The following is a 25,249-nucleotide window of genomic DNA, read 5'->3' on the forward strand; positions in this document are numbered from 1 at the left end:
CGGATTTTCCCTGTGCTCAGCCCAAAATTGTGAAAATTTGTCAGTGCAGGCATGAAAACATTGAGTGGCATGAAACGACCATTGGGGGAGCAAATATGGTTCGTAATGGTGGAAAATTTGAACCACTCGTAAATGGAGGAAAGGATTAATGCATGCAGCGGTCAACGAAATGTTGAGTTAACAGCAGTGGGGGAGTGTTTCGGAAAATTCTTTGAGGCTTTCTTCGCTGAGAAGATCGAGTGTATGTGATACAGGAGGGGGAAAAGGAAGCAAGAGTGAAAAGTGAAAAATCTAAAGTGTAAATTGCCTTCAAGTCAGTGAAGGGCAAGGATAAAAAAAATATCAAAATATTTTCTCTCTATTGATCGATATTTCTAATCTTCGTCGACATTGTTATTGTTGTTGCTGCTGCTTTGGATAGCACTATTTCTTCATCTCGGAGCTTGGCTAAAGCAGGTGCGGTGGTACAGACGGTAGCTGTGCGAAACAGAAGGATATGTGGGCGTTGATAGTGACGGGACGAGTTTCGCTTCTCTAGACAATAAGGATATGTCTTCTATGGAGGACTGCTCGGAATACAGCAATCCTCACCACCATCCGCAGCAACAGTCGCACCATCGACATGGACACACGCAACAACAACAGCACCAGCACCAGCAGCAGCAGCAGCATCATCACCAACAGCAACACCATCAGGCCAAGCTATCAGCTGCGTTATCATCCAACACACTTTCACATCACCAGGCCGCGGGACCGATACTGCAGTCGGGTGGTTCGGCCGGTACGAGCTCGACACTTACTCGTGGTAGCCGTCGATCATCCTATGGACCCAGTCACTATCAGCAACAGCTGGTCCCACAGACCGTCAATTTCCATGATGGGCTGAGCTTGGGCGATAACATTTCTGTGGGCAGCGGCAGCATCATAAGCAACCATTCCGGTCAGCGCTATATGCCCGACCTTCAGTATGGTACGCTCAGTAACCGGATTATCCATCACAGCGAACGGTATGTCATCGACGACAGCAGCTGTTTGCAACCGCCTTCCCCGGCACCCAGCAACGATCATTACGTCATGGGAATGCCATCACCATCACCATCACCATCCGTGCACCACTACCCGGAACGACATTATGCGCTTCAGTCAACGAGGACAATGAGTCCATCCAAAAATAGGTAATATTTGTTTGAATTGTTTTGAATTGTTTGTTACTTACGTGCTTCCAATTCCTAGAACACAATGGGGAAATGGTGTAAAACGCGCCCCCATTAAATATTCAAAATTAATTTATAAGTTTTTTATTCAGAAATGCAACTGCAATTGAGTTCCTTTTACTCAGTTCTTTAAAATCACGGTTACTCATAGTCTCTGTAAAAATCTGCTTAAATTTGAGTTATTTTCACTCGTGTTTGATCAAATTTTGCTCAATTATGAGTGACATTTACTCAAATTCAAGAAGATTTTTACTAAGTCTATGAGTAACCGTAATTTTCAGAGAAAAGTGAGTTAACGATACTCAAATTTGAGTCAGATCTATGGCCGTGTACCGTAAGGCCCAAAATCCTAACGTCTAGCCCACAATTGGGGGCGCTTTTAAAATTTGATTATTAATGCCTTCCATGTTTCAAATATTAACGCCTTCCATGTTTCAAATTGTATTATGGTCCTGTAGAATCGTCCATGATCATTATATATATATATATATATCTATGTTGCTGCATTAATGAAGAGCCTGGCATTCGGTGCACTACAGTATTATTGGGTGTAAGAAACGTACGACAAAAAGGCAATTGGTTTTCATTTTATCACATTGGCGTGTATTACCCACAGTTCCCCCACACTTGCTTTTTGATGTGCTATCAAATTCAAAGAAATGAGGTTTCCATTGTATTTCCTTTGTCTGATCAGTAAGAAGAAAGGGCAAAAGTATTTTTACTTCGAGGTCCAAAAATAACCTTAATGTATGTGCCAAGGACCGGTCGGTTAAGTGGATATAACATAAGAGTGGCAAACATACTTTTGCACAAGTACTGTATCAAAAATAAGTTATAAACAATTTTATCTATCTTTAAAATTCTTTAAAAAGAAAAAGAAAGAAAAATTAAAATTTCTTTAATTCTTTAAAAAGAAAAAGAAGAGAAAAGAAGATAAAAGATTTTTAATTATTTATATCATGAGAAGTAAACTTCACAAAAATAGATAGGAAAAATTTCATGTATGTACTTTTATAATCTTACATCATGCTCCTATAATAAATTTTGGACAGTGTAACAATACAGGTTTCTTATACTTTTTGTACCCATCGTACAATATTTTATGAAGTTCTTTAGGGATCAACGTAAAAATGATCAATGTTTTGACCCAATTTGACATCAATTATGTACGGCATTATTACTGAAAAATGGAAAAAATGGGAAATTTAGATTTTCACTAAGAACGACCCAATTCAACTTGTTTGCAACTACAAGTCATTGAATGTCGATTGCTGATTTACTTACTTACTTAAAGGTCCTGTGCACCACCAGCGGTGCAAAGGGCCAACGTGAAAGACTTTCATCCTGGGCGGCTGCTCGCTTTTGCCTTGACCTGGGCCCAGTTATCGACTTGCTTAAGGGGAAGTTCACCGCTTCGAAAAAAATAATTACGTTTTGATTTTTCTAAAAATATTGAAAAAAAGTATCAAAAATTTAAAAAAATCAATTTTTTTCTAATTTTTTAAAGAAAATTCACGTGCAAAAACATGTTTTATAAGTCATTATGGCATAAAGTTGGACTCAAAAAACCACAAAACATCAACTTTTCGGTTTTTCTGAGAGTCCAATTTTTTTTCATGATGGGATAGAAAAAATTTTTTTGCATGTAATTTTTGACAAAAATCTAAGGAAGAAACTGATTTTCTTGGATTTTTGATAATTTTTCCCAATATTTTTAGAAAAATAAAAACGTACCGAAAATATTTTTTTATTTTTGGGCCGGTGAGCTTCCCCTTAATTTCATTATTGAGGCTCCGCCACCATGAGCCCCTGGGTCTGCCTCTGCTGCGATGTCCTGCCGGATTCCAATCCAGCGAATTTCTGTTGCTATCGGCTTCTGATGACATCGACGATGGAGCTCGGCATTCGAGATCCAGTTGTGAGGCCACCAGGCACGAATTATATACCGCAGGCATCGGTTGATGAAGACCTGCAGCTTTTGAGTGTTCTCCGCTGATACACACCACTTCTCGCTGGCGTATAACAACACAGATTTCACGTTCGAGTTGAAAATTCGGATTTTGGTGCGTTGACTTATCTGGTTGGATCTCCATACGTTTCGTAAAGTCGTAAAGGCAGCCCTAGCCTTCTTGATTCGTGCACCTATGTCGCTCTTGATCCCGCCGTCCGACGCTATTTGGCTGCCTAGATATTGGAATCTTTCGACCTTCTCCACTGCTTGCCCCGCTACCGTAAAGTTGGAAGGGTTGCCCGTGTTGATGTCCAACGATTTGGTCTTGTTGACGTTGATGGTGAGACCCGCCGCAGATGAGCGTTCAGCTAGGTCATTGAGCTTACTCTGCATATCAGAGTTATCGTACTTATTCAAATAGTTCCAGTGCATTAAAATTTATGAATTTTTGGATTTCGATTGGATTGTGGTAACTATGAAACCTAAGAAATTTTCGAAACTCTGGAAATTTACTTTGATTCTCAATACAGGGCGGTTCGTCTGTTTTCTCCGTTAAAATAAATAATTTATTTCCAGTGACATCAATTTCTAAAATCAATCAAGTTTGAATTTCTGTTTTACCATTTTTAGCTACTTATAATTCTACGCCAAACAGCAAGAAAAATTATAAAAATAATTTACTCGACCTTCTCCGATTTGCATGGTACATTGCATAATTGTTTGGTATGGGAAATTACTCACATTTTAGCAAAATTTTGGCCATTTTTCAATAAATTGTAGTACAAATCGACATGATGCATGAGACAAGTTGTTGAGAAACGTGAAGTCTTTCTGGGAAAAATATACACGGTAATTTGTTTTTGTTATTTTGCTTTAAAATTGACAAAAATCGTAGAATAACTTTTGGTAATATTTTTAAGATTCTGGTTAGCAAGCCTTTTTACGTAATCTTTACACAGAAAACGATTTGGAATGTCTCAAATATTGTTTCTTGTGTAGAAATTTCATTACAAAGGGTACCAGCAAAAAATTCTAAAAAATCTCCGAAAGTTCTTGTTCTACAATGTTGGTCAATTTTCAAGTGATCATGGTTTTAAATATTCCAATAGTTTGCTTTTTGAGATATTTGAGTTTTTAAAACATTTTTGGATTTTTTTTCTCACAATACCATTTATAATTGTTGCAGCAAGACTGTAATTAATTGAAAAATTACCGAAATTTAGCAAAAATGTGAATTCTCAAAACATACAATTATGATAAAAGTTATTCAAATCTGAGAAGGTGGAGTTTTTCTGATCTGACATTTGGCGTGGAACTGCTCTATATGAAAGTGGGAATAATTTACTATACCTCAATTCTTGCTTATATGAAAGAACACCCAACCCTTTTTTTGTCGTCAATCGGTGTAGACCGTTTCACAATGCTATGAGAAACACACGGACACATTTTTCCGATTTTATTTTTCTTCGGTGAAGTTGTAAAATTTCTATAGGTAGGGCTTAGATCTAATTTTAGGCGTACTAATCACAATCCACCCTTTGCCTCTATTTTTCGAGTGGATTTTTTTTTTTCACAACATGGAATGTTTTTACTGCAGATGACTTCTAAACTTATTTACCTTTCCATACATACCGTAAGATTTGATAAAGAGGGATTGTTAAAACTCTAACACTGTTGCTTGACCCCAAACTCGGCCTACGGATTCTAAATTAGGCCTAATGCATTGAAACGCCATTCAAACGCCATTGAATTCACTTCAGCGTATCAGATGAAGATAAAAATGGTCGCTCGAAGCGCTTCTTTTGTTTTTGTATCGTACCAAACGCATAATTGACTTCAAGCTGAACATTGCATTAGGTCCTAAGCAGTGTTGGAAAAGTTCACCAAAACTCACTATGACTCGCGAACTTTTCCCTTGGTGAACTTCGTGAAATATCGCGATCTTCTCCAACGCTGGTCCTAAGTAGCATTGATCGATTCTTTTCGTCGACTTTATCTTTCGTTAATAACTTGAGCACCTAACTGTTTCTTGTTGTGTTAGTCGTATTAGATGCTAGATAAAAGCTTCTTTTGTCGATCTGTGTACTGACAATACCTGGGAATGTCTTAACAAGGCCATGGGGATGCAAAGAGAAAGTCGACGAAGATAATCTGTTAATGTTACTTAGGACCTAATGCAATGTTCAGCTTGACTTGTTAACTCTGAAACAATGGATTTAGTTGATGTTTTCTGCTCGATATGCCCAAAATGGGCGATTAGGCTGAAGTAGTGCTCCACCCTACCATATTTGTGTGTGATTTTTTTTTTCTGATTTTTTGACACCAGTTGCATCAAGCTTGGTTTTAGTTGAACATCTGAAGAAAGGAATATAAGACCACGTAAAAAAGGGTTGGGTGTTTTTAGGTGTTGATGTTTGTGACTACCTTACCATTGAACCAATTTGAAGGCAACTCTACTCTAGAACCAATCTAGAACCAAATGAAAATCGGCCAAAAAAATTTTTACGTAAATATTTTTTAGATATTTTTATGCATAACTTGGCATTCGATAGAACAACATAAAAATGTCTGCATAGTCATGTAGTCCTGATATTAGGCTACAACAAATGGTGACTAACATTTATTGCTATCTGCTAATCCCGCTAAGTTATATGCGCCTGAACATTTGCAGCTTTTTTTTTCAAATCCCATAGAAGGAAGGATTCTACCGCTTTATATGGAAATCGTAAAAAACTGCTAATGTTCATGTGCTTATCACTTATAACGACTTTCAATATTAAGAGCCCAAGCTATAACTTCGTTAGCATTTATGGTAGGAAGGGAGTTGGAAATTTGCAGTGTCATTTTAGAAGCTTATGCTACAAGTTTCTTTTAGAAGCTTATTCTACAATAAATATTAGTAGCTACGCATTAAAGGAGCAATATATGGTTTATGGATCAAAATTTTAAAAATAGAGTCCAAAACATGAAAAATATATGCGTAATTTATGAGTCATACCTATATATTTTTTAAGAACAAACTTGATTTTCTATTAATCTAACCAACGAAATGATGTATGGTTTATGGTTCATTGTTGAACAGTTTATGGATCGTTTTCAATATATTTTATATATTTTTAAAATAGATTAATCTTGTATTTATACAAATTACCCGTACAATTTCAATGCCCATTCTTCAGGAAATTAGCGGTACAATTTTGCAACTGTGTTGCGCTAAATTTTACATAAAATATGGATCATATTGATACTAATTATGGATTATTCACATTTTTTTGGGACTTTCACAGGGGTTTATGGTTCATTTGGGTGTTTTTTAACCATCTTTTAGTGTTAACTTTTCGTGACGAATAAGGTGTAAAGCAGCAGCTATACAGCAAGACCAGGCTAGGTTCGATTCCTGGTCCGGTCTAGAAATTTATCGGGTTTGAAAATTTCTATGGCAATAGATTATGGTTGTACTTATCACACAATAATGCTAATGCAAACTGGTACAGGCATCGAATGCTCTCAATTGATAACCGTGGAAGTGCATCTAAGTTGAGAGCACGCAATTTGCTAATATGCGATAAGCAATATGAAATGCAATGAAATGCAAGGATGAAAAAAGAAGAAGAAGGTGTTATCATAAATCTTTAAGGTAACGGAACCTAGATACATCAAAATAATAATATCAATACTGTATTGAGGGCAATGGCTAGTTCCTTGCTTCAAGTGACCCAACACGGATGTTCCGGATAGCGGGTCCAGTGGCCACAATACACTTTGTCATAAAAATGATCATGCGACACAAACATTTAATTGATGTGCATGAAACGATTCTTCGAAACATTTTTTCATTTTTCATATTACTTGTGGACAGTGTCCTGATGTTCCGGATACCGGTTCCGGTGGTCAAAACTAACTTTCTTATTAAAATGATAATGCGACACATAACAATACATCAAATTGATGCGTACGAACCGATGATTCGAATACTTTGTCTTTTTTTCTTTTCCGGATGTTCCGGATAACAGTTCCAATGGCCACAATCAACTTTTTCATAAAAACGATCATGCGAAACAACAAAACACATCAAATTAATGTATATGAAAGAGAATATGCTTTAAACGATTCTTCGGGTATTTTCTCATATTTCTTGTTAGTTGTGACCAGTGATCCGGATGGTCCGGTGGCCACAATACACAATACCGGTTCCGGTGGCTACAATTAACCTTCTCATAAAAATGGTCATACGAAACGACACATAAAAAAAATGGTGGGGGTGATTCATTGAAGCATCCAACAATGACCGTCATGATGGCTGATATTCCCTGTCACTTCAAGATTTCTAGGACATAAATCTTGGACGGTTGTGACATCACTCATGAAATTAAAACTCCTTGTGTAATGGACTGCAACAAACGAGCTGATATCTGTACTCTTGAAATTTTTCTATGGTAATGAGATTGATCCTCAGCGATTCAACTTCAGAACCCTAAACATAAATGCACACACAAAAACGGAGTGCACATTTTTCCATCAATGTTATGCAACATTTCATAAAGGGTGATACGGTCAAAATTTGGTCAATATCTACTTGACGTATTTCTTTCAATTTTGCATTTAAAAAACCTGAACACCCCTCATTTTGAAGGTGTGTGTGTGTAGAATGTTGCTCCTATTTTGATTTTGGAATTCACTCTTCAGTTGTCAAAATGCCGTCCAAGCAAGAAGAGCAGCGTATCAAAATTTTGCTCGCGCATCGCGAAAATCCGAGCTACTCGCACGCAAAGTTGGCAAAATCGCTAAAAGTTGCCAAATCAACCGTTACAAATGTAATTAAAGTGTTTGGGGAACGTTTGTCGACAGCCAGGAAGTCTGGATCGGGGGGAAATCGAAAACCGGAAGCCGCTGAGACGACAAAGAGAGTTGCCGGTAGTTTCAAGCGAAACCCTAACCTCTCTCTCCGAGATGCCGCAAATAAGCTGGGTGTATCGTCTACAACCGTGCATCGAGCCAAAAAACGAGCCGGACTATCGACTTACAAGAAGGTAGTGACTCCAAATCGCGATGATAAACAAAATACGACGGCCAAAGCGCGATCCCGGAGGCTGTACACGACGATGCTGACGAAGTTTGACTGCGTGGTAATGGACGACGAAACCTACGTCAAAGCCGACTACAAGCAGCTTCCGGGACAGGAGTTTTATACGGCAAAAGGAAGGGGAAAGGTAGCAGATGTTTTCAAGCACATGAAACTGTCAAAGTTCGCAAAAAAATATCTGGTTTGGCAAGCCATCTGTACCTGTGGCTTGAAAAGCAGCATTTTCATAGCTTCCGGGACTGTCAACCAAGAAATTTACGTGAAAGAGTGTTTGAATAAACGTCTGCTGCCTTTCCTGAAGAAACACGGTTGTTCCGTACTGTTTTGGCCGGATTTGGCATCTTGCCATTACGGTAAAAAGGCCATGGAGTGGTACGCCGCCAACAACGTGCAGGTGGTTCCCAAGGACAAGAACCCTCCCAACACGCCAGAGCTCCGCCCAATTGAGAAATACTGGGCTATTGTCAAGCGGAACCTAAAGAAGACCAAAAAAACTGCTAAGGGCGAGCAGCAGTTCAAGGCAAACTGGCTTTCTGCGGCGAAGAAGGTGGACAAGGTGGCTGTACAAAATCTGATGGCAGGGGTCAAGCGTAAGGCCCGGCAATTCGGATTTGGAAAAGCGGAAGCCTAACTGAATATTTTTCCTGAATTTTATACTAATTGAACTTGAAAAAGAAATTTAATTTGATTTTTTAAATAAACGATTTCACCGATTTACACGCGTTTTCCCTTGACCAAATTTTGACCGTATCACCCTTTAGTTGATCGAGATGATATCAATTAGCCATGAATCCCTCCAATAAGTTCTCGGTACATCTTTTATCTACCGATTGAACAAATAAAAAAAATACTAAGGCTGTGTTCCATTTGGAAAATTTTCACTTAGATTTGACACTTCGAAAATAAATTAAGATGTTCGAAAATCCCTCTGTTGTAGATCGGCCGATTTTCGAGAAAGCGTCTGTCAAATTGATTCCTTGTCTGTCAGAAATAAGTCTGCTGGAATAGCAGTTTTATTTGAAAATTTTCCATCTGTCAAATTTAAGTAAAAATTCACCAAATGGAACACAGCCTTAATAACATGAGCACAGGATCGTTTCTTGTTGTGTTTGTCGTATTAGATGCTAGATAAAAACTTCTTTTATCGATATGTGTGCTGAAAATACCTGGGCCGAGTGGATTCAAGGAGAAAGTCGACGAAGAGAATCTTGTCAGTGTTACTTAGGACCTAATGCAATGTTCAGCTTGGATTGTTTCGCTGAGCTGTAAACAGAGAATCGATGAAAAGAATCGAACATTACAAGTAGGCCTTTTTGATCGCTTACTGTCGAATTTCAGAACCAAGCACTGAAAATAAACTCGACGGTACCTCTATTTATGCTAAGAGATAAGCATTGCAAGTCCCTGCTACTTGAAGAATTATGCAATCAAACGGCTGGCTATGCCTCGCCCCCATCAGGAAAAAAAAACTGGGGTTGTATAAACCTAAATCCTAAGCTAATCTAAAAACATAAATAGAGGTACCGTCTAATAATTTCAGTGCTTGGAACAGAAAACTGCAATCTGTGTAGGAAAATCCTTCTTATCACCACAGAAACACCCCGTTCCCGTTTTCTTATGCAAAATAATGAATGTGCGTTCACAAAACGCACGAAATCTTAAAAAAAGACCATATTAAGATTTTTTTAAATTCAATCAATAGAATTAAATGGAGGGATTTCAAGCTAAAATGTTCTGATCGCGAAATATTGACTATCAATACCGAAATTTCGCATAAATGTCCAAACCTTTTTGTGTGGTGTGTGCTGCTGTCTTTCAGTGCTGCCCAATGATTAAGGAACTTTCATAAATAACGTAGTAATTGAGGGAGGAGAGGAGCTTCAGAAGTTGGGACCGGCCATGTATTAGGTGTATTGCAAAACACCCTCGGAGCGTGTAGGGGGGTTAATTGGTCAAAAATATACGTAATTTATGGATGGCCCTGATTTTACTTCCAAGACTGTGTCGCAATGGGTGAGTTGAATTTAACTCGTGGTTAAAAGTGACAGATGAGTTATCGAATAACCCTGCTATACTAAAGCCCTCTAGTTAAAGTATGGACGACTGTCACCACAAAACTGGAAAAAGCTGTTCCAATCGAGCAAAGCGGTGAATTTTAACGGTTCGATTGGAAGAACTTTTGACAAACGTCCATACTTTTACTGTAGGGCTTTATGCTATACGAGCGTGGTTATTTCGGACCGACTAGAAGTTAAATTTTGGTAACCGTTAGCTGAGTTCTGTTTGAAAACTGATCAATTTCCGGCATTTTCGAACATTGAAAATAACTTACGAAATGTCACGTTTAACCACAAATTAAATTTAACTCGGCAATTGGTACACAGCCCAACAAGTATTTCTCGATTACTTTTTCGAATGAACGTATTAGCTTTTGTAAACAACGCATTTGATCGTCGATTTGGCGTAACTGGTAGCTCGCCCACGCATGCTAGTACTATCATCAGATAGGGGAAAATTTTCCCAACCTGTTAGCGGTGTTAGTATATGGGGCGAGCTATTAGTTATGCCAAACCGACGATAAAATGCGTTGTTTACAAAAGCTGATATGTCCTTCCGAAAAGTAATCGAGATTTGTAGTTATCATTCAGGCAAGGAGCGCTTGCGCCATCGAGGCGACGCCGCTACCAGCAGCCGATGATCTCGACGGGAACGACGCGCAAAGTTCGAGGTGCAAAATTCGAACTCTGCGCGCTTGACAGGAACCGCCTTCCTACTGCTGCTGCTACCTGCTTACCCGCCGTCCGAAGCGAAAATGAGTTGAGGCACATTAGCAGCGCTGTTTTATAACTTTTCTGATTCAAGCAGCACGATGTGCAACCAAATTGTACTTGATTATGAGGACTGGGTTTGGGGAGAACGTTTATTTCATGAAAACAGTGATAAAATTATTACTCTTTAGTTGTCCGTTTTTAAAACAGTTTTTTTATTAAAAATTTGAAAAAAAAATTTCTTGCAACAGCAACCTTTCGTATTTCCTATCGATTGGTGTATTCGGATTTTAATTTCATCTATAAATGACAAAGCTTATTGCGTTCAAAAAATTACACCTTTTCGTGACGGTCGCAATTTTAGATTTTCGATTTACCCCCAGTACGTTCCCGTAAGACGTAGTCTACGTCAAAAAAAAACATCAAATTGATGCATATTGTGGTAGATAGAGATGGTATGGAATAATAATGATTTAAAAAATGTGTGCTTTAGTCCTACTAATTACTCCAGACGTCATTGAAGATGTTAGCGATACAGTGAGACTAGTGGTGCCAGGGAGAAATGTCGCTACGATTTTCAGTAGTACACGCAAAATTAGCCTGTTGTTATCTTTAAGAGGCTTTACACTTTTGTACATTCATCAAGTTGATGCTCAGGCAAGATTGACCGTCATTGAAAACAGCAAAGTTTAAAAAAGTTGATGGAATATTCGAATAGTTTCTCAATTTTCGTGTTACTTTCCAGTGATCTAATTCAAATGTTCCTGACGGTTCCGGTGGCCACAATCATGCGACACATATAAACACATAAAATTGATGCATGTGAAACGATTTTGCCAATATTTTGGTTATTGGTGGTTTGTAACCTAACCCGGATGTCATGCGACACATCTACTCACATAAAATTGATGCATATATGGGAATTTTGTAGGTTTGCCTTTACATAACTCTTATTTTTTACTGATTCTACGGAGAATGTACTGAATAAAACAATAATCTAAAAATGTATTGACAAAAGAAGTCTTAAACATTAATACATATCAGGATTGTTCATCTATAATCATCGATACCGTCTGCAATAGTAATTTCCCATTGCAGCGTTATCGCAGACATAATCTACGGTTATCGATTAACAGCATCTACATTGAGTTGGGGCGACGAAAGCTACCTAAACTTAGTCTTAATAAATTAATGCATTATAAAAAAAAGTCTGTGCTCGGTCCTAATAGTTAGATTTAATTCTATGTACTTATTGAATCGTCTTGTTTTCAGCACCATACTCAGCAGGGTGACATTTGCCACTAAAAATTTCCAGAGGGGTAGAAAACTTGCTTCAATGTTCCTTGAATTTTCCCTTCTCTTTACTTCTTGAAAATTTAGTCAACCTCTACAAAGCTCCTTTAAGTTTTTCCAAATTCCAGAATGTTTTCCAAGTTATCTCAATTTGAGCAAGATCTCAGAACATTCATGACCATCTCCAAATTTCAGGAAAGACTATTAGACATCTGAACGAATGAAAATACCATATCAAAAACTGATGTTAAAAATTCTCTGAACTTATACGAAGCTACTTGAATTTAAAAAATCCCAACACTTCTATGTAGTTTAACGAAGCTCTGTAAATTGTTTGCTTGAATTGTTTACCTATTTAAAAAAAAATACTCAGAATTCCTTTTAAGTTCACTGCAATTCTACAAAGTTCCCTGAACTTTTTAGAATTTCGTTGAGTTTCTGATCGATTTCAAGTTCATTGAACTTTAACAAAATATCATGAAGCTTAAAGGAATTTTACGAAGTTTCTTAAAATTATACAAAGTTTTACAAGGTTCTCAATTCTACAAAGTTTTCCCAAATATTTACAAAGCTCCCTGAATTTCTTCAGAATTCTCTGAAGCTCTACAAAGTTCTGCGGATATATATTAAATCTTCTGAATTTCTACGATGCATTATGACCAAGATCATTGAAGTTTTAAAAAGTCAAAAGTTAAAGAAAAATCCCTGAGCCTCATCGATGTCCCCTTTCTACAAACATTGCTTAATTGCTCTAAAAGCCGCAAATTTACAAAAAAAATTGATGAAGTTCTACAAAGTTCTCTGAGCTTCTAAAACTTGCAGAAGTTAGTTCTACACGTAAACTAAAAATATATTACATTGAATGTTAGTTGCATTTCCTATCATCCTCCGCAGCGAACGATTTTTTTTTTTTATCTTTTTTTTATTTCGCTACGCTTTTGGCTATACAAGTAAGCATTATATTTATAACACTGTAGAACGACGCACACACTTGCCACGATTCTCTCCAATTCCCGCTCAGCAGAAAAAGCATGCGAAATCGAGTATGAGAAGAAATTAGCGCTTCTTTTTATCATTTAGCCTATCCATATTCCGAAGCATGGAGAGAGCAGTGGAGAAAGCACAGGTTTGATAATCGCAACGTTCGTGGTTCGAGTCCAGTCGATATTTTTCTCACCACTAGAAGCAAGGCTTGATGAGAAATCTATGATACCACTCGTGGAGCAACATCTGACGGATTTTTAATGATGGAAACTACTGCTCAACTAAGCGAATCATTCATTCAAAAGGAGAATGTCTAAGCAGTGCCTATTATTAGTATATATATAACTCTAGGGAACACAACGTTATCTGAATTGCCAGACAAATGGATTTAACAATTTAGTCTGAAACCAAGCAGTTAGGGTAGAGAACTAATTTCCATTCTACTAAGTACAACCTGCACTTTTTAGGGAGGTAGGCAATTTTGTTTTAAATATGAAGCTGTTGTTTTCCTATTCAATAATTATCTCAAATCGTACATTGCATGCAAATGGTAAGCAGTTGATCAACCTCCATTATTTTTCATATTTTTTTCAGATATCGACACAGCTTAACCGAAAACTATCGAGATATGTCACCACAATGCGATCGGTACATTCCACCGCCAGCCCATTTCCTCAACACCACAAATCCCCTTGCAGCAGCAGAAAGCTATGGTTATCTAAATTCCAACGTGCACACCCCTGTCAAACGATACGTTCCAACTCCTCCGCCTCATGAACCGACCTATCAACCCCAAACTCAACTGATGACAGCACTTCTCACCCAAACAGCAGTAAATGCATCGCAACATAGGAACAATCATCTCACCAGTACCTTGCCGTACCGTTTCCGTGTGAAATCATGCCCCAACGAGCAAACCATTTCGCCTCCCCAGGGCTTCGACACATCCGATCACTACGCCACACCACCACGTGTTCGTCCCCTAAAATGTCCGTCTTCCTTAACTGCCAGCTGCTCGGCGTCTGGTTCCACCCTGTCCTCCCAAACCATAAACTCTGGACGTCATTCCCGCCAGAGCACGGAATATCTGATAGCACGCACTCCCAGCGCCGACTTTCTCGATCAACCATCATGTCGGGTTTCGACTCCAGTTAGCGTGATGAGTGAACCAAACGGTAGTGCGTCCTGTCTGCATTGCAACACTCTACGTAGAGCAACCGGTGTTCATCAAACTACACAAACCAGTGGTCCCATAAGCCCGCAACCACTGTCCATTTCGTCGACCACCGAATCAACCGGCCGTCAATCTCCGATGAGCCCTGCTTCCTTATCATCACCCATGACTACAGCTCAATCATCCAACAGTTTACATCTGTCGCAGCACAACCATCATCAACCCCAATCTCAACAACAGCAACACCACGTACAGCAGGTGCAAGCATCGTCCAACATCATGACCGCAACACAGTCACAGCCACAGATAGCACTGGAGAACTACAGTAATCTGGAGCCCAGAGATATATCAACCATTCCACGAAATCACGCTAAGCAGCAGCAGCCATCTCAACAACCATCGGCACACTCATCCGAACAGAGCATCATGACCAGTAGCAACAGCCGCTCCATACTGATTCAGTATCAGCAGCAGAACATTCTACAACAGCCACAACAACAACCACAGCAACAAATGCAACCACCGCCAGCAGTACAATCCGTACCACCGCAGCAAATGATCCCACAGCAATCACCTCAAGTACAGCAGCAGCTATCACAAGCACAATCATTACCGGCACCCGTTGCACCAGTGTCACTTCCCGGGCCATCCATGCAACCCCATTCACCTCCAGTAAACGATTCCCCCGCGTCCACTCTACAGCGTAATGCACAGCAACAGATCTTACGTCCTACAGGGCCAAACATGTCTCGCAAGCAACGCATCAAGGAATACATGAAACACGAAACGGCCAAGTTCTTTGGCGTAGATAATCTGAATGAAGAATACGAACGGCACAAATGGGACGATCGTCAGAAGCGATTTGCTATCCGACGTTTCGGTCAGTTGAAGGATGAATACGACTTTTCATATCGCAACAACAATGCCAACCAGAACGCTGTAGAAGACCACGCTCCGCCCGTGGACAGACCCGATGTTCTGCCAGCTCAAAGTCAGGATGAACGTGACACAGAGCAAAGCCGTCGACAACGTGCAAATCCACATTACACCTATGATAACGGGGCAGATAACTTCATGGTCAAAACCGAACGGAAACCGTCGGTACCTACGGTGATCTGGAGCGGCGTCTCATTTCTTATTCAAAGTATAACAAAGAAACGACTACGGAAGCAAAAACAATGGTCTCGTAGTTTTGCTCCGGCACACGTCGAGCTTACGAATGAAGACAACGAACACTGTGACGGTCTTCAGCCGATCCAAGACGAAGAAGCTTTCTTCGATACACCGATTCCAGCAGCCGGTCAGCAACCCAATCCAGGTCAAATCGTAGATAATTCACGGCAATTGTTCGTTTCGGAAGGTGACCGTGGATTGGGTGGTGCTACCGGTAGTGGCATCATCAACGGCTGGCGAACGCGATCTTCTGAGCTGCAACTGCAAGCTCGAGAAGGTCCCAACGGGGCACTCGGCCAACGAATCTCTTCGCACATCCTGGATGGTGTGCTCGATAACTCAATGCGACCAATAGGAAACAAAATTAAACTTCTCAGACCGGATCTACTGGATGATCGCTATGACTATAGGCCGTTTTTTACGTACTGGATAAACACGGTTCAAATTCTGGTGATGGTTGTTTCACTAATCTGCTACGGTTTCGGACCGATCGGATGGGGAATGGAGGACAAGTCGGCCCAGGTACTGGTTACTAGCTTGAATTTGCAGGAGGTAAGAGTATAAAGTAGTTCAAACGAAATAGAATATAAGGTTCACAGAAATTCTTTAAACCGTAGGTTCACCATAGAGAGGCTCGTAACATTTGGATCGGATTGGGAAACACGGATATTGTACATTTGGGGGCAAAGTACGGAGCTTGCATGAGACGTGATTCTCGGATATCAGACGTTATAGCGAAAACCAGGAAGCACGAAAGGGAAACGGCGTGCTGCATTCGAAACGATGACTCCGGATGTGTTCAAAGCTCTCAAGCGGACTGCTCAATGCGCGGACTGTGGCCAACAGTAAGAGATGGGTAAATGAGGCTAGGTTTACAGCTAACTGAAAAGCTTCTTTTTTTGAACTTTAGAAAACGATAGCCACTTGGAAGAAATGGTCTCCTGGAGACTCGGGCCCAGGCGGCCGCATATCCGGTAGCGTGTGCGGTCTTGATCCAAAGTACTGTGACGCTCCCGCGTCAATAGCTCCACACGAATGGCCAGATGACATCACCAAATGGCCCATCTGTCGGAAGAATAATCAAATGTCGCAACGATTTCGCTTCAAAGATCACACTGCCGAGCACATGGTATGCGAAGTGATCGGTCATCCGTGCTGTATCGGCATCTACGGTGAATGTCGGATCACTACCAGGGAGTACTGTGACTTCGTTTCCGGATATTTTCACGAGGAGGCATCGCTCTGTTCGCAGGTATGCCTTTGTTGGAATCTTGTTTTATCGCTTTTGGTGACTCACACGTTTTGCTCTCCGCAGGTTTCCTGTCTGAATGACGTATGCGGCATGTTTCCGTTCATGGCCAGTGAATATCCAGATCAATTTTATCGTCTCTTCACGTCGCTTTGTCTACACGCAGGCATCATACATCTAGCAATCACCGTTGCCTTTCAGCATTTGCTGATGTCGGATCTAGAGCGGCTCATTGGACCACTGCGGATGGCGATTCTCTACATCGGTTCCGGAATCGCAGGGAATCTGACCAGTGCAATATTTGTGCCGTACAAAGCTGAGGTACGGCTGCCATCTACCTACGTTAGATTTTCAATTATTCAGTACTGTATTTCTCTCACCAGGTTGGTCCACTACCATCGTTAGCTGGTGTCCTGTCGTCACTGATGATACAGCTAATACTGTGTCACTGGAAGAGCTTGAAGAAACCGCACGTAGCTATGATCAAATTACTAGTTATCGGATGTACATTGTTTGGGTTTGGGACACTGCCCTGGCAGGCGAACTTTACCGGCCTGATAGCCGGTATAATTTTTGGTATCGGACTGACGCTGGCCTTCGTGCCGTTCGTAAACGTTGCGAAACATACTAGGAAGAGCAAGGTAACATCGTCGATCATTGAATAGCTGAGCGGAAGAAGCAGTATTGCTTAAAACACGTTCAATATTTCAGGTTAACCTAATTTGGACATGTGTGGTGCTGCAACTGATCGTCTACGCCGTGATGTTCATCATCTTCTATGTATTTCCGTTATTGTTCTCCTCGTTGAACTTTATCGACGGAAATCAGCTGACGGGTCACGGTTCCGCACATGGCTACCATGACCACTACAATCTGTACGAAAGTCACCCGAACTTCAATCCAATAGGTGGAAGCGGCCATGGTCACAACCACGGTAGCGGTGGGGGCATTATTAACAATGGCAAACCCCACGTAACGACGTACAATGCGAACAACAACTACAAATCGCCAACGGGCCACAATGGCGGAATCTTGCACAATCATCACGAATACAGTGGAGGCGGTGGAGGAGGAGGCGGGATCAGCATGTCCGGCGGTATCAATAGGATTAGCAGTAGCAACAATAATAAAAATAATAATTTGATGAAAGGAACAATGTGTGAGAAGGGACAATGTGTCCAACGGCAGCCGCGTAGTGCTGACACGAATGCATGACGTCGATGTTTCCTGCTGTTTACGTCATTGGAGTTACTTTTCGTCTTGTTTGTCCTACTGGCCCTGTACGATGTCGATGATTTCCAGGTCATTTATCAGTTCATCATGTGATACAACAACCGACAACGTAGTGACGACGTATGTTCAATTTTTATATCTATCATTCCGACAACAATGTGATCTTAAACCGTATCTTAGTTACAAATACTTAGTTTAAAAGTGGCGTGTAAAATTCGTATGTACACTTTAAATCGAAACAAAAATCAAAAAAAATCGAAGCGTTACATTATAAAACACCCGTATCACCCGGTTATGCTTTCGTTTCCTTAAATTTTAAGTCCGATCTTTTGCCCTAACTTTACACGATTTTCTAATAAAATAGTGAATATACATATACAACACACACAACAACAACAAAAACAAAAAAAAGAAGGAAAAGCATGCGATTGTGAAGAATGCGAGTAAACGAAAACAATTCTTAGAATTGCCCTCAGTTAGTTCGAATAGCTATCCTTCTATGATGATATTAATTGAAATATTGTATGAAATTCAAAAAAAAATTAAAGTAAATTTGATTTATAAACTAACACAAGGAAAAATAACAGAAAACGAGTCAAGGAAGAAGTGTATGCAAATTCTAATAAAACCTCTATTTCAATTTAAATGCACTTGATACTCTGTTTATGGAGCTGAAAAGAACGACTTTGCGCGATAGGAAACGAACCAGTGGATATGGCTCTAATATTGGCCCATTGATAAAATCTGCTAGTTTTTATCTATTGGAGAATAACAATGACTATTTCTGGTTGCTTATGAAAAGTTGACCTAATTGACATTTGAGACATTAACCCAATGTTCACAAGGATTGTTCAAATTACCTGCACACAAATCCAGACCATCGCTGTTCGGTATTTATGAACTACGGAACTGTTCGGTAAAAGTTTAAAAATTAGTAAAAATTATTCCAAACTACTCAACAAACATTTTGAAGTGATTAACAGCTAAATAAACCATTTTTTACCTGAAGAAGCATATTTTTGCTTGGGTAAGCTCTAATTCAGCTTTCCATGTTCAAATCAATTTTATGTATTGCTTGCGTGTAACCAAAAATACTACATTAACAATATAGTCCACTCCTCATTTTTCCATGCAATACACAGCAAACAAGAATGTAACACCATCTAGCGTCAAGAAAGTTCAGCAGCAACCGATTGCAGCCCAGGGGTGTGACTTGGTATCTTGGTATCTTCAGCAAAGTTGCTTATTATAATATTTATAATTATTGATTAAGACAAATAGTTCAAAACTGATCCGCATAGATGGTGCCAAAATCAAACTTTTAACTCTTACATTCTAGAGAATTGACATCTTCGACAAGGTTGTTTACCTCATAGGGTAGGTGTTCCAGTAATAATGGTGTACCTATTGCGGTTGCGGTCTGGGAATTGTACCGGAATAATGAGGGAAACCGTACAAGAGTATTTTTCATCGGTAGCTCTCCTCTCAGATTTCAATGAAACTTTCTGCATGTGTGGACCTTGACTAAATATGCTAATATTATGGAAAAATGACAACTCCTACAAAAATGTGTTGTAAGGATGACTTTTAGGAAATTGTCCAAGTTATCGAAAAAAAATACTGGAAAAAATTTCATTCGAGACCTACACTGAAAAAAATCAATTTTTAAAGTTTAAAGTCGATTTAAAAAAAATGGCCATGTTTGATTTGGATGAAACTTTGCCTCAAGATAGGTAATTATGTTTACTACCAACTGTCGATACATCGCGAGATGGGCACTTTTAAGGAAAAAAAGTTTTTCTAACAAAAACTTTTTCATGTCTGAACTGATTTTTTTTATTTGCCGTTTTCACACAAAACTAAACCAGTGAAGCTCAAAATCATCTCAGAATACAATGAAGTTCAATTTGCGATTCAATTTTGTCTAATCAGCTCATAAGTTCACTTTGATTAATCGAGAATTTCATATGAAAAGGGCTCATGATGCATTTCTCGCCAAATCGTATTTGGAATTGGCAGCACCCTCTCAGAGTTCAATAAAACTATTTGGACATGTAGACCTTCATCTCACTGCGTCCTAGCAAGAAGAACGGTCGACTTGTTTCGCGCTCCGTTAATTTGGAAGTTTTCTCGCTATTATCTGACGTAAATAATCAGTTTTTTCTCGCTTAGTGATTCCTGGCATAATTCCTGATAAATTTATCAAAAAGTGAGTTTTTTTCTGAGAAGAAAGTGTGTTTTCGGCATCATCGGAAGGAAAATTGTTTTTGCGATTGCCAATTCGCCAACCATTTTGCGCACCATCGGTGCGTGGTCACGCATACCTGTGCACACGGATCATCGTCATCGAGTGTCAGCATCTGCCTCCACATTCAAACCGCTCATCCATCTCGTGTGTTCAGCTGAGTGCCGAGCTTCATACAAGCACACACCAACGAAGACCGCCCGCACACGCGGATCGAAGATCATCAAAGCTGCGCGTCGCTCCGCTGCTGCTGTGTAAACGCTCGGTGGTAGTAGTATAGGATTATCAGATAAGTTTTTGTTCTTGTTTCTTTCTTTCTCCCATCAGTTAAATTTTAAGTTTGTGTTTCTGTGTTTGTATTTTTTTTTCTCGTGTATTGTGTCCGAGTAATTTTGATTATCGTTGCAGTGGTAGAGCGTTTTTCGCTCCCACTAGTACGGCAAAATGGACATTTTGTCGGAAGACGAAATGGACGTTTTGTCGGAAGATGACACCACTTTGCCACGCGATAGCAAGAAGGGTCGAAAACGTCTGTCATCCCAGAAATCAGATGATGTCATCCCTGGTTCGTCATCTCAGTCTGGTAATGGGCAGGGACAGATAAGCCCCCGATCGCGAGCCTACCCAGAAGACTCGACTGGCCCATGGGTTGTTTACTTTCAGCCCAAAAAGAAACCTTTGAATGTAATGCAAATTACTAATGATCTGACGAAGCGGTTCTCGGCCGTGACCGAAATCTCGAAGGTGAGGTACAATAAACTTCGCGTTGTCGTCTCTAACCTGAAACAAGCTAACGAGATTGCTGCCTCCCAGCTCTTTACACTCGAGTATAGAGTGTACATCCCAGCTCGTAATGTGGAGATCGAAGGTGTGGTCACCGAAGCGAGTCTGACCCCCGAGATCTTGGCGAAGCAAGCGGTTGGCCGTTTCAAAAACCCCTTGCTTCCCACGGTTGAGATACTGGAAGTCCAGAAGCTGAACTCAGTATCTTTCAGCGAGGGTAAAAAGAGCTTTACCCCCACAGACTCGTTTCGAGTGACCTTTTCTGGTTCAGCCCTTCCTCACTACATCGAGTTGGGAAAACTTCGGCTACCTGTGCGTTTGTTTGTTCCTCGGGTCATGAACTGCCAAAACTGCAAACAGTTGGGACATACGGCCTCTCACTGTGGCAGCAAGGCACGCTGTTCTAAATGCGGGGAGAAGCACGAGGATGGCGCCTGCACAGTCACTGCACCAAAATGCGTGTACTGTAAGGGAACTCCTCATGGTCTCTCATCGTGCCCGGCGTACAAACAACGCGGGGAGAAACTAGAACGCTCTCTTAAGGAGCGTTCCAGGCAGTCTTTTGCAGCAATGCTAAAAACAGCCACACCATCAACCAACGACAAAAATCCCTTTGCTGTTTTGTCTGATGACGAGTCTGACTCTGACTTGGCTGAGGAGGGAGTTTCTTTCAGTTTTCCGGAAGGTTCTGCACGGAAACGAAAACGCATCCGTTCGCGGAAAGTTGCAGATAAGGAACCCCAAATCAGCTTGCCCAAATCAAGGAGTGATGGAAAAAAGGAAGTTTCAACTCCTCCTGGTTTCCGCAGAACTGACTATAACCAGAACTTTCCATCTCTCCCGGGGACATCAAAAACCCCTGATGGCCCATTTTTAAGAACAGAAGCCCCTTTTTCATCCGGGTTGTTCTTATTTGATAAAATTGTGGACGATATTCTCAAGTACCTCAATATTTCTGATCCTCTCAAAAGCATTGTTCTGGCAATGCTTCCTACTGTGAAGACCCTCTTGAAGCAATTGACATTGAAGTGGCCCCTCATTGCAGCAATCATTTCCTTCGATGGATAATTTTCCAAACGAGGTCGGGGATTTGATCACTGTTCTACAGTGGAATTGTCGAAGTCTCATTCCTAAATTAGATTCTTTTAAGTTTTTAATTCACAATAATGATTGTGATGCATTTGCTGTTTGTGAAACTTGGCTCTCTTCAGATATCGATCTTCCTTTTTATGATTTTAACATTATTCGACTGGATCGTGAGGATTCGCGTGGAGGAGGGGTACTTTTGGGGATCAAAAAGTGCCATTCCTTCTATAGAGTGAATCTTCCACAATTTCCAGGTATTGAAGTTGTTGCATGTCAGGCTATTATTAAAGGTAAGAGCCTTTGTATTGCTTCTGTTTATATTCCTCCTAGAGCCGTTGTTAATCGCAAACAACTTTCAGATATCTGTTCGGTACTTCCTGCTCCACGGTTGATTATGGGAGATTTGAATTCCCACGGTACAGGCTGGGGGGAACTGCATGATGACAACCGTTCTACTTTGATATATGACCTCTGCGACAGCTTTAATATGACAATTCTTAACAATGGAGAAGTAACACGTTTGGCTGGCCCATCCTCGAATGGAAGTAGATTAGACCTCACACTTTGCTCTAACTCATTATCGTTGGATTGCACGTGGAATGTGATCCAAGATCCCCACGGTAGTGATCACTTGCCGATCAAAGTTTCAGTTGCCAGTGGGTTCAATCCGTCGGAACCCGTTAACGTCGCGTACGATCTTACCCGTAATATCGATTGGACAAAGTTCAAGAATGTGATAGAAGATGCCCTAACGTCGGTAGAAGGGCTTCCACCGTTGGAGGAATATAACTTCCTCTCCAATCTGATCTTGGACAGCGCGCTTCAAGCTCAAACTCGGCCGGTTCCAGGAACGTCTTTCCGTAGGAAACCTCCTTCCCCTTGGTGGGACCAGCAATGCACTGAGGTTTATCGTAAAAAGTCCGACGCGTTTAAGCTTTTCCGGAAACGTGGAACACCCGTACATTTCGAAGCGTACTCGGCTCTTGAACGCGAACTCAAGAGCCTCATCAAAGCCAAGAAACGCGGATACTGGCGGCAATTCGTGGACGGATTATCGCGCGAAACGTCGATGAATACGCTTTGGAATGCGGCGCGAAGGATGCGTAACCGGTCTTCAAACAACGAGAGCGAGGAGTACTCCGATAGTTGGATTCTCAAGTTCGCGCGAAAAGTATGTCCTGATTCTGTGCCGGCACAGATGATTCCTCGCGAAACGACGAATTCGGTAGACGAGATCAGCCAGCCTTTTTCAATGCTGGAGCTCTCACTCGCGCTCCTTTCGTGTGGCAATTCGGCTCCGGGGGCTGATAGAATCAAGTTCAACTTGTTGAAGAACCTCCCAGACGTCGCTAAGAGGCGCATGTTGAACTTGTTTGGTCAGTTCCTGGAGCTTAATATTGTTCCGGATGATTGGAGGCGGGTGAGAGTTATAGCCATTAAAAAGCCTGGAAAACCCGCGTCAGATCACAACTCGTATCGTCCCATTGCGATGCTATCGTGTATTCGAAAATTGTTGGAGAAAATGATCCTTTTTCGCCTGGACAAATGGGTTGAGTTGAACCACCTACTCTCAGATACTCAATTTGGTTTCCGTAGGGGCAAGGGAACGAACGACTGTCTCGCGTTGCTTTCCACTGAAATTCAGTTGGCTTTTGCTAATAAAGAGCAAATGGCTTCTGTCTTCTTGGATATTAAGGGGGCTTTTGATTCAGTATCGGTTGAAGTCCTTTCAGACAAACTCCACGCTTGTGGCCTTTCTCCATTAATTAATAACTTTTTGTACAATTTGCTGTCAGAGAAACATATGAGCTTTTCTCATGGAAACTCTACAGCTTCTCGATTTAGCTACATGGGTCTCCCCCAGGGCTCATGTTTAAGCCCCTTCTGTATAATTTCTACGTCAGAGAAATTGACAATTGTCTAAGGGACAACTGCACGTTGAGACAACTTGCAGATGACGGAGTAGTGTCTATGACAGGACCCAGAGAGGCCGACCTGCAAGGACCCTTACAGGATACCTTAGACAATTTGTCTACTTGGGCTATCCAGCTAGGTATCGAATTCTCCACGGAGAAAACTGAGTTGGTCGTTTTTTCTAGGAAGCATAGCCCAGCACAACCGAAGCTTCATCTTTTGGGTAAGCCGATCACTCATTCCATGTCTTTCAAATATCATGGGGTCTGGTTCGATTCCAAATGCACCTGGAGATCCCACATTGAGTATCTGAAGCGGAAATGCCAACAAAGGATCAATTTTCTCCGAACAATTACCGGAACGTGGTGGGGAGCCCATCCGCAAGATCTTCTAACGTTGTACCGGACAACGATTTTATCGGTTTTAGAATACGGTAGTTTTTGTTTCCAGTCGGCGGCTAAAACTCACATCATCAAACTGGAACGGATCCAGTATCGCTGTCTTCGTATCGCGTTAGGATGCATGCACTCGACTCATACGATGAGTCTCGAAGTGTTAGCGGGCATGTTGCCACTCTCTGATCGGTTTTCGGAATTATCCCTCAGGCTCCTCACCCGTTGTGAAATTATGAACCCACTGGTGATTGCAAACTTTGAGAAGCTTCTTGAGCTAAACCCTCAAACTCGTTTTATGTCATTGTACTACCTATATTTAACACAGGATGTCAGCCCTTCGCAGCATAATCCCTATCGTGTTTGCTTCTCCGACTTCGACAGTTCTGTTCATTTTGATTTATCAATGACGCAAGAGATTCGCGGAATCCCAGAGCATCATCGTTCCATGATTGCTCCGTCAATTTTCGCTGCAAAGTTTGGCCAAGTTGATTCCGCAAGATCGTTCTTCACAGATGGATCACTAATAGAGGCGTCCGCTGGTTTTGGTATTTATAACGAATTTCATAGCGCCTCTCGAATGCTTCATGCTCCTTGTTCCGTATATGTTGCTGAACTGGCGGCAATACATTGTACGATAGAAACGATCGCCTCACTTGCACCAGATCATTATTTTATTTTTACGGATAGTCTCAGTTCTGTCGAGG

At 40.8% G+C, this 25,249-nt stretch overlaps 1 protein-coding gene across 1 annotated transcript in view; it reads left to right on the plus strand.

Annotated features, from left to right (window-relative positions):
• Positions 1–18,745, plus strand: part of LOC135702622 (inactive rhomboid protein 1-like) — a 19,174-nt gene extending 429 nt beyond the window's left edge. Inside the window, exons 1-7 of the mRNA XM_065223660.1 lie at positions 1–1,175; positions 13,888–16,192; positions 16,258–16,485; positions 16,551–16,892; positions 16,956–17,210; positions 17,273–17,530; positions 17,601–18,745. The exon at positions 1–1,175 is cut by the window's left edge and continues 429 nt beyond it. Of these exons, the coding sequence (XP_065079732.1) occupies positions 550–1,175; positions 13,888–16,192; positions 16,258–16,485; positions 16,551–16,892; positions 16,956–17,210; positions 17,273–17,530; positions 17,601–18,104 (4,518 nt within the window). The 5' untranslated portion in view covers positions 1–549 and the 3' untranslated portion in view covers positions 18,105–18,745. The remainder of the gene's footprint in view (positions 1,176–13,887; positions 16,193–16,257; positions 16,486–16,550; positions 16,893–16,955; positions 17,211–17,272; positions 17,531–17,600) is intronic.
• The last annotated feature ends 6,504 nt before the right edge of the window (positions 18,746–25,249 follow it).

The sequence above is a fragment of the Ochlerotatus camptorhynchus genome, unplaced genomic scaffold, assembly GCF_037179485.1.
Source record: "Ochlerotatus camptorhynchus isolate MF236.1 unplaced genomic scaffold, CSIRO-AGI_Acam_v1.1 ptg000194l, whole genome shotgun sequence".
Classification (NCBI taxonomy): Eukaryota; Metazoa; Arthropoda; class Insecta; order Diptera; family Culicidae; genus Ochlerotatus; species Ochlerotatus camptorhynchus.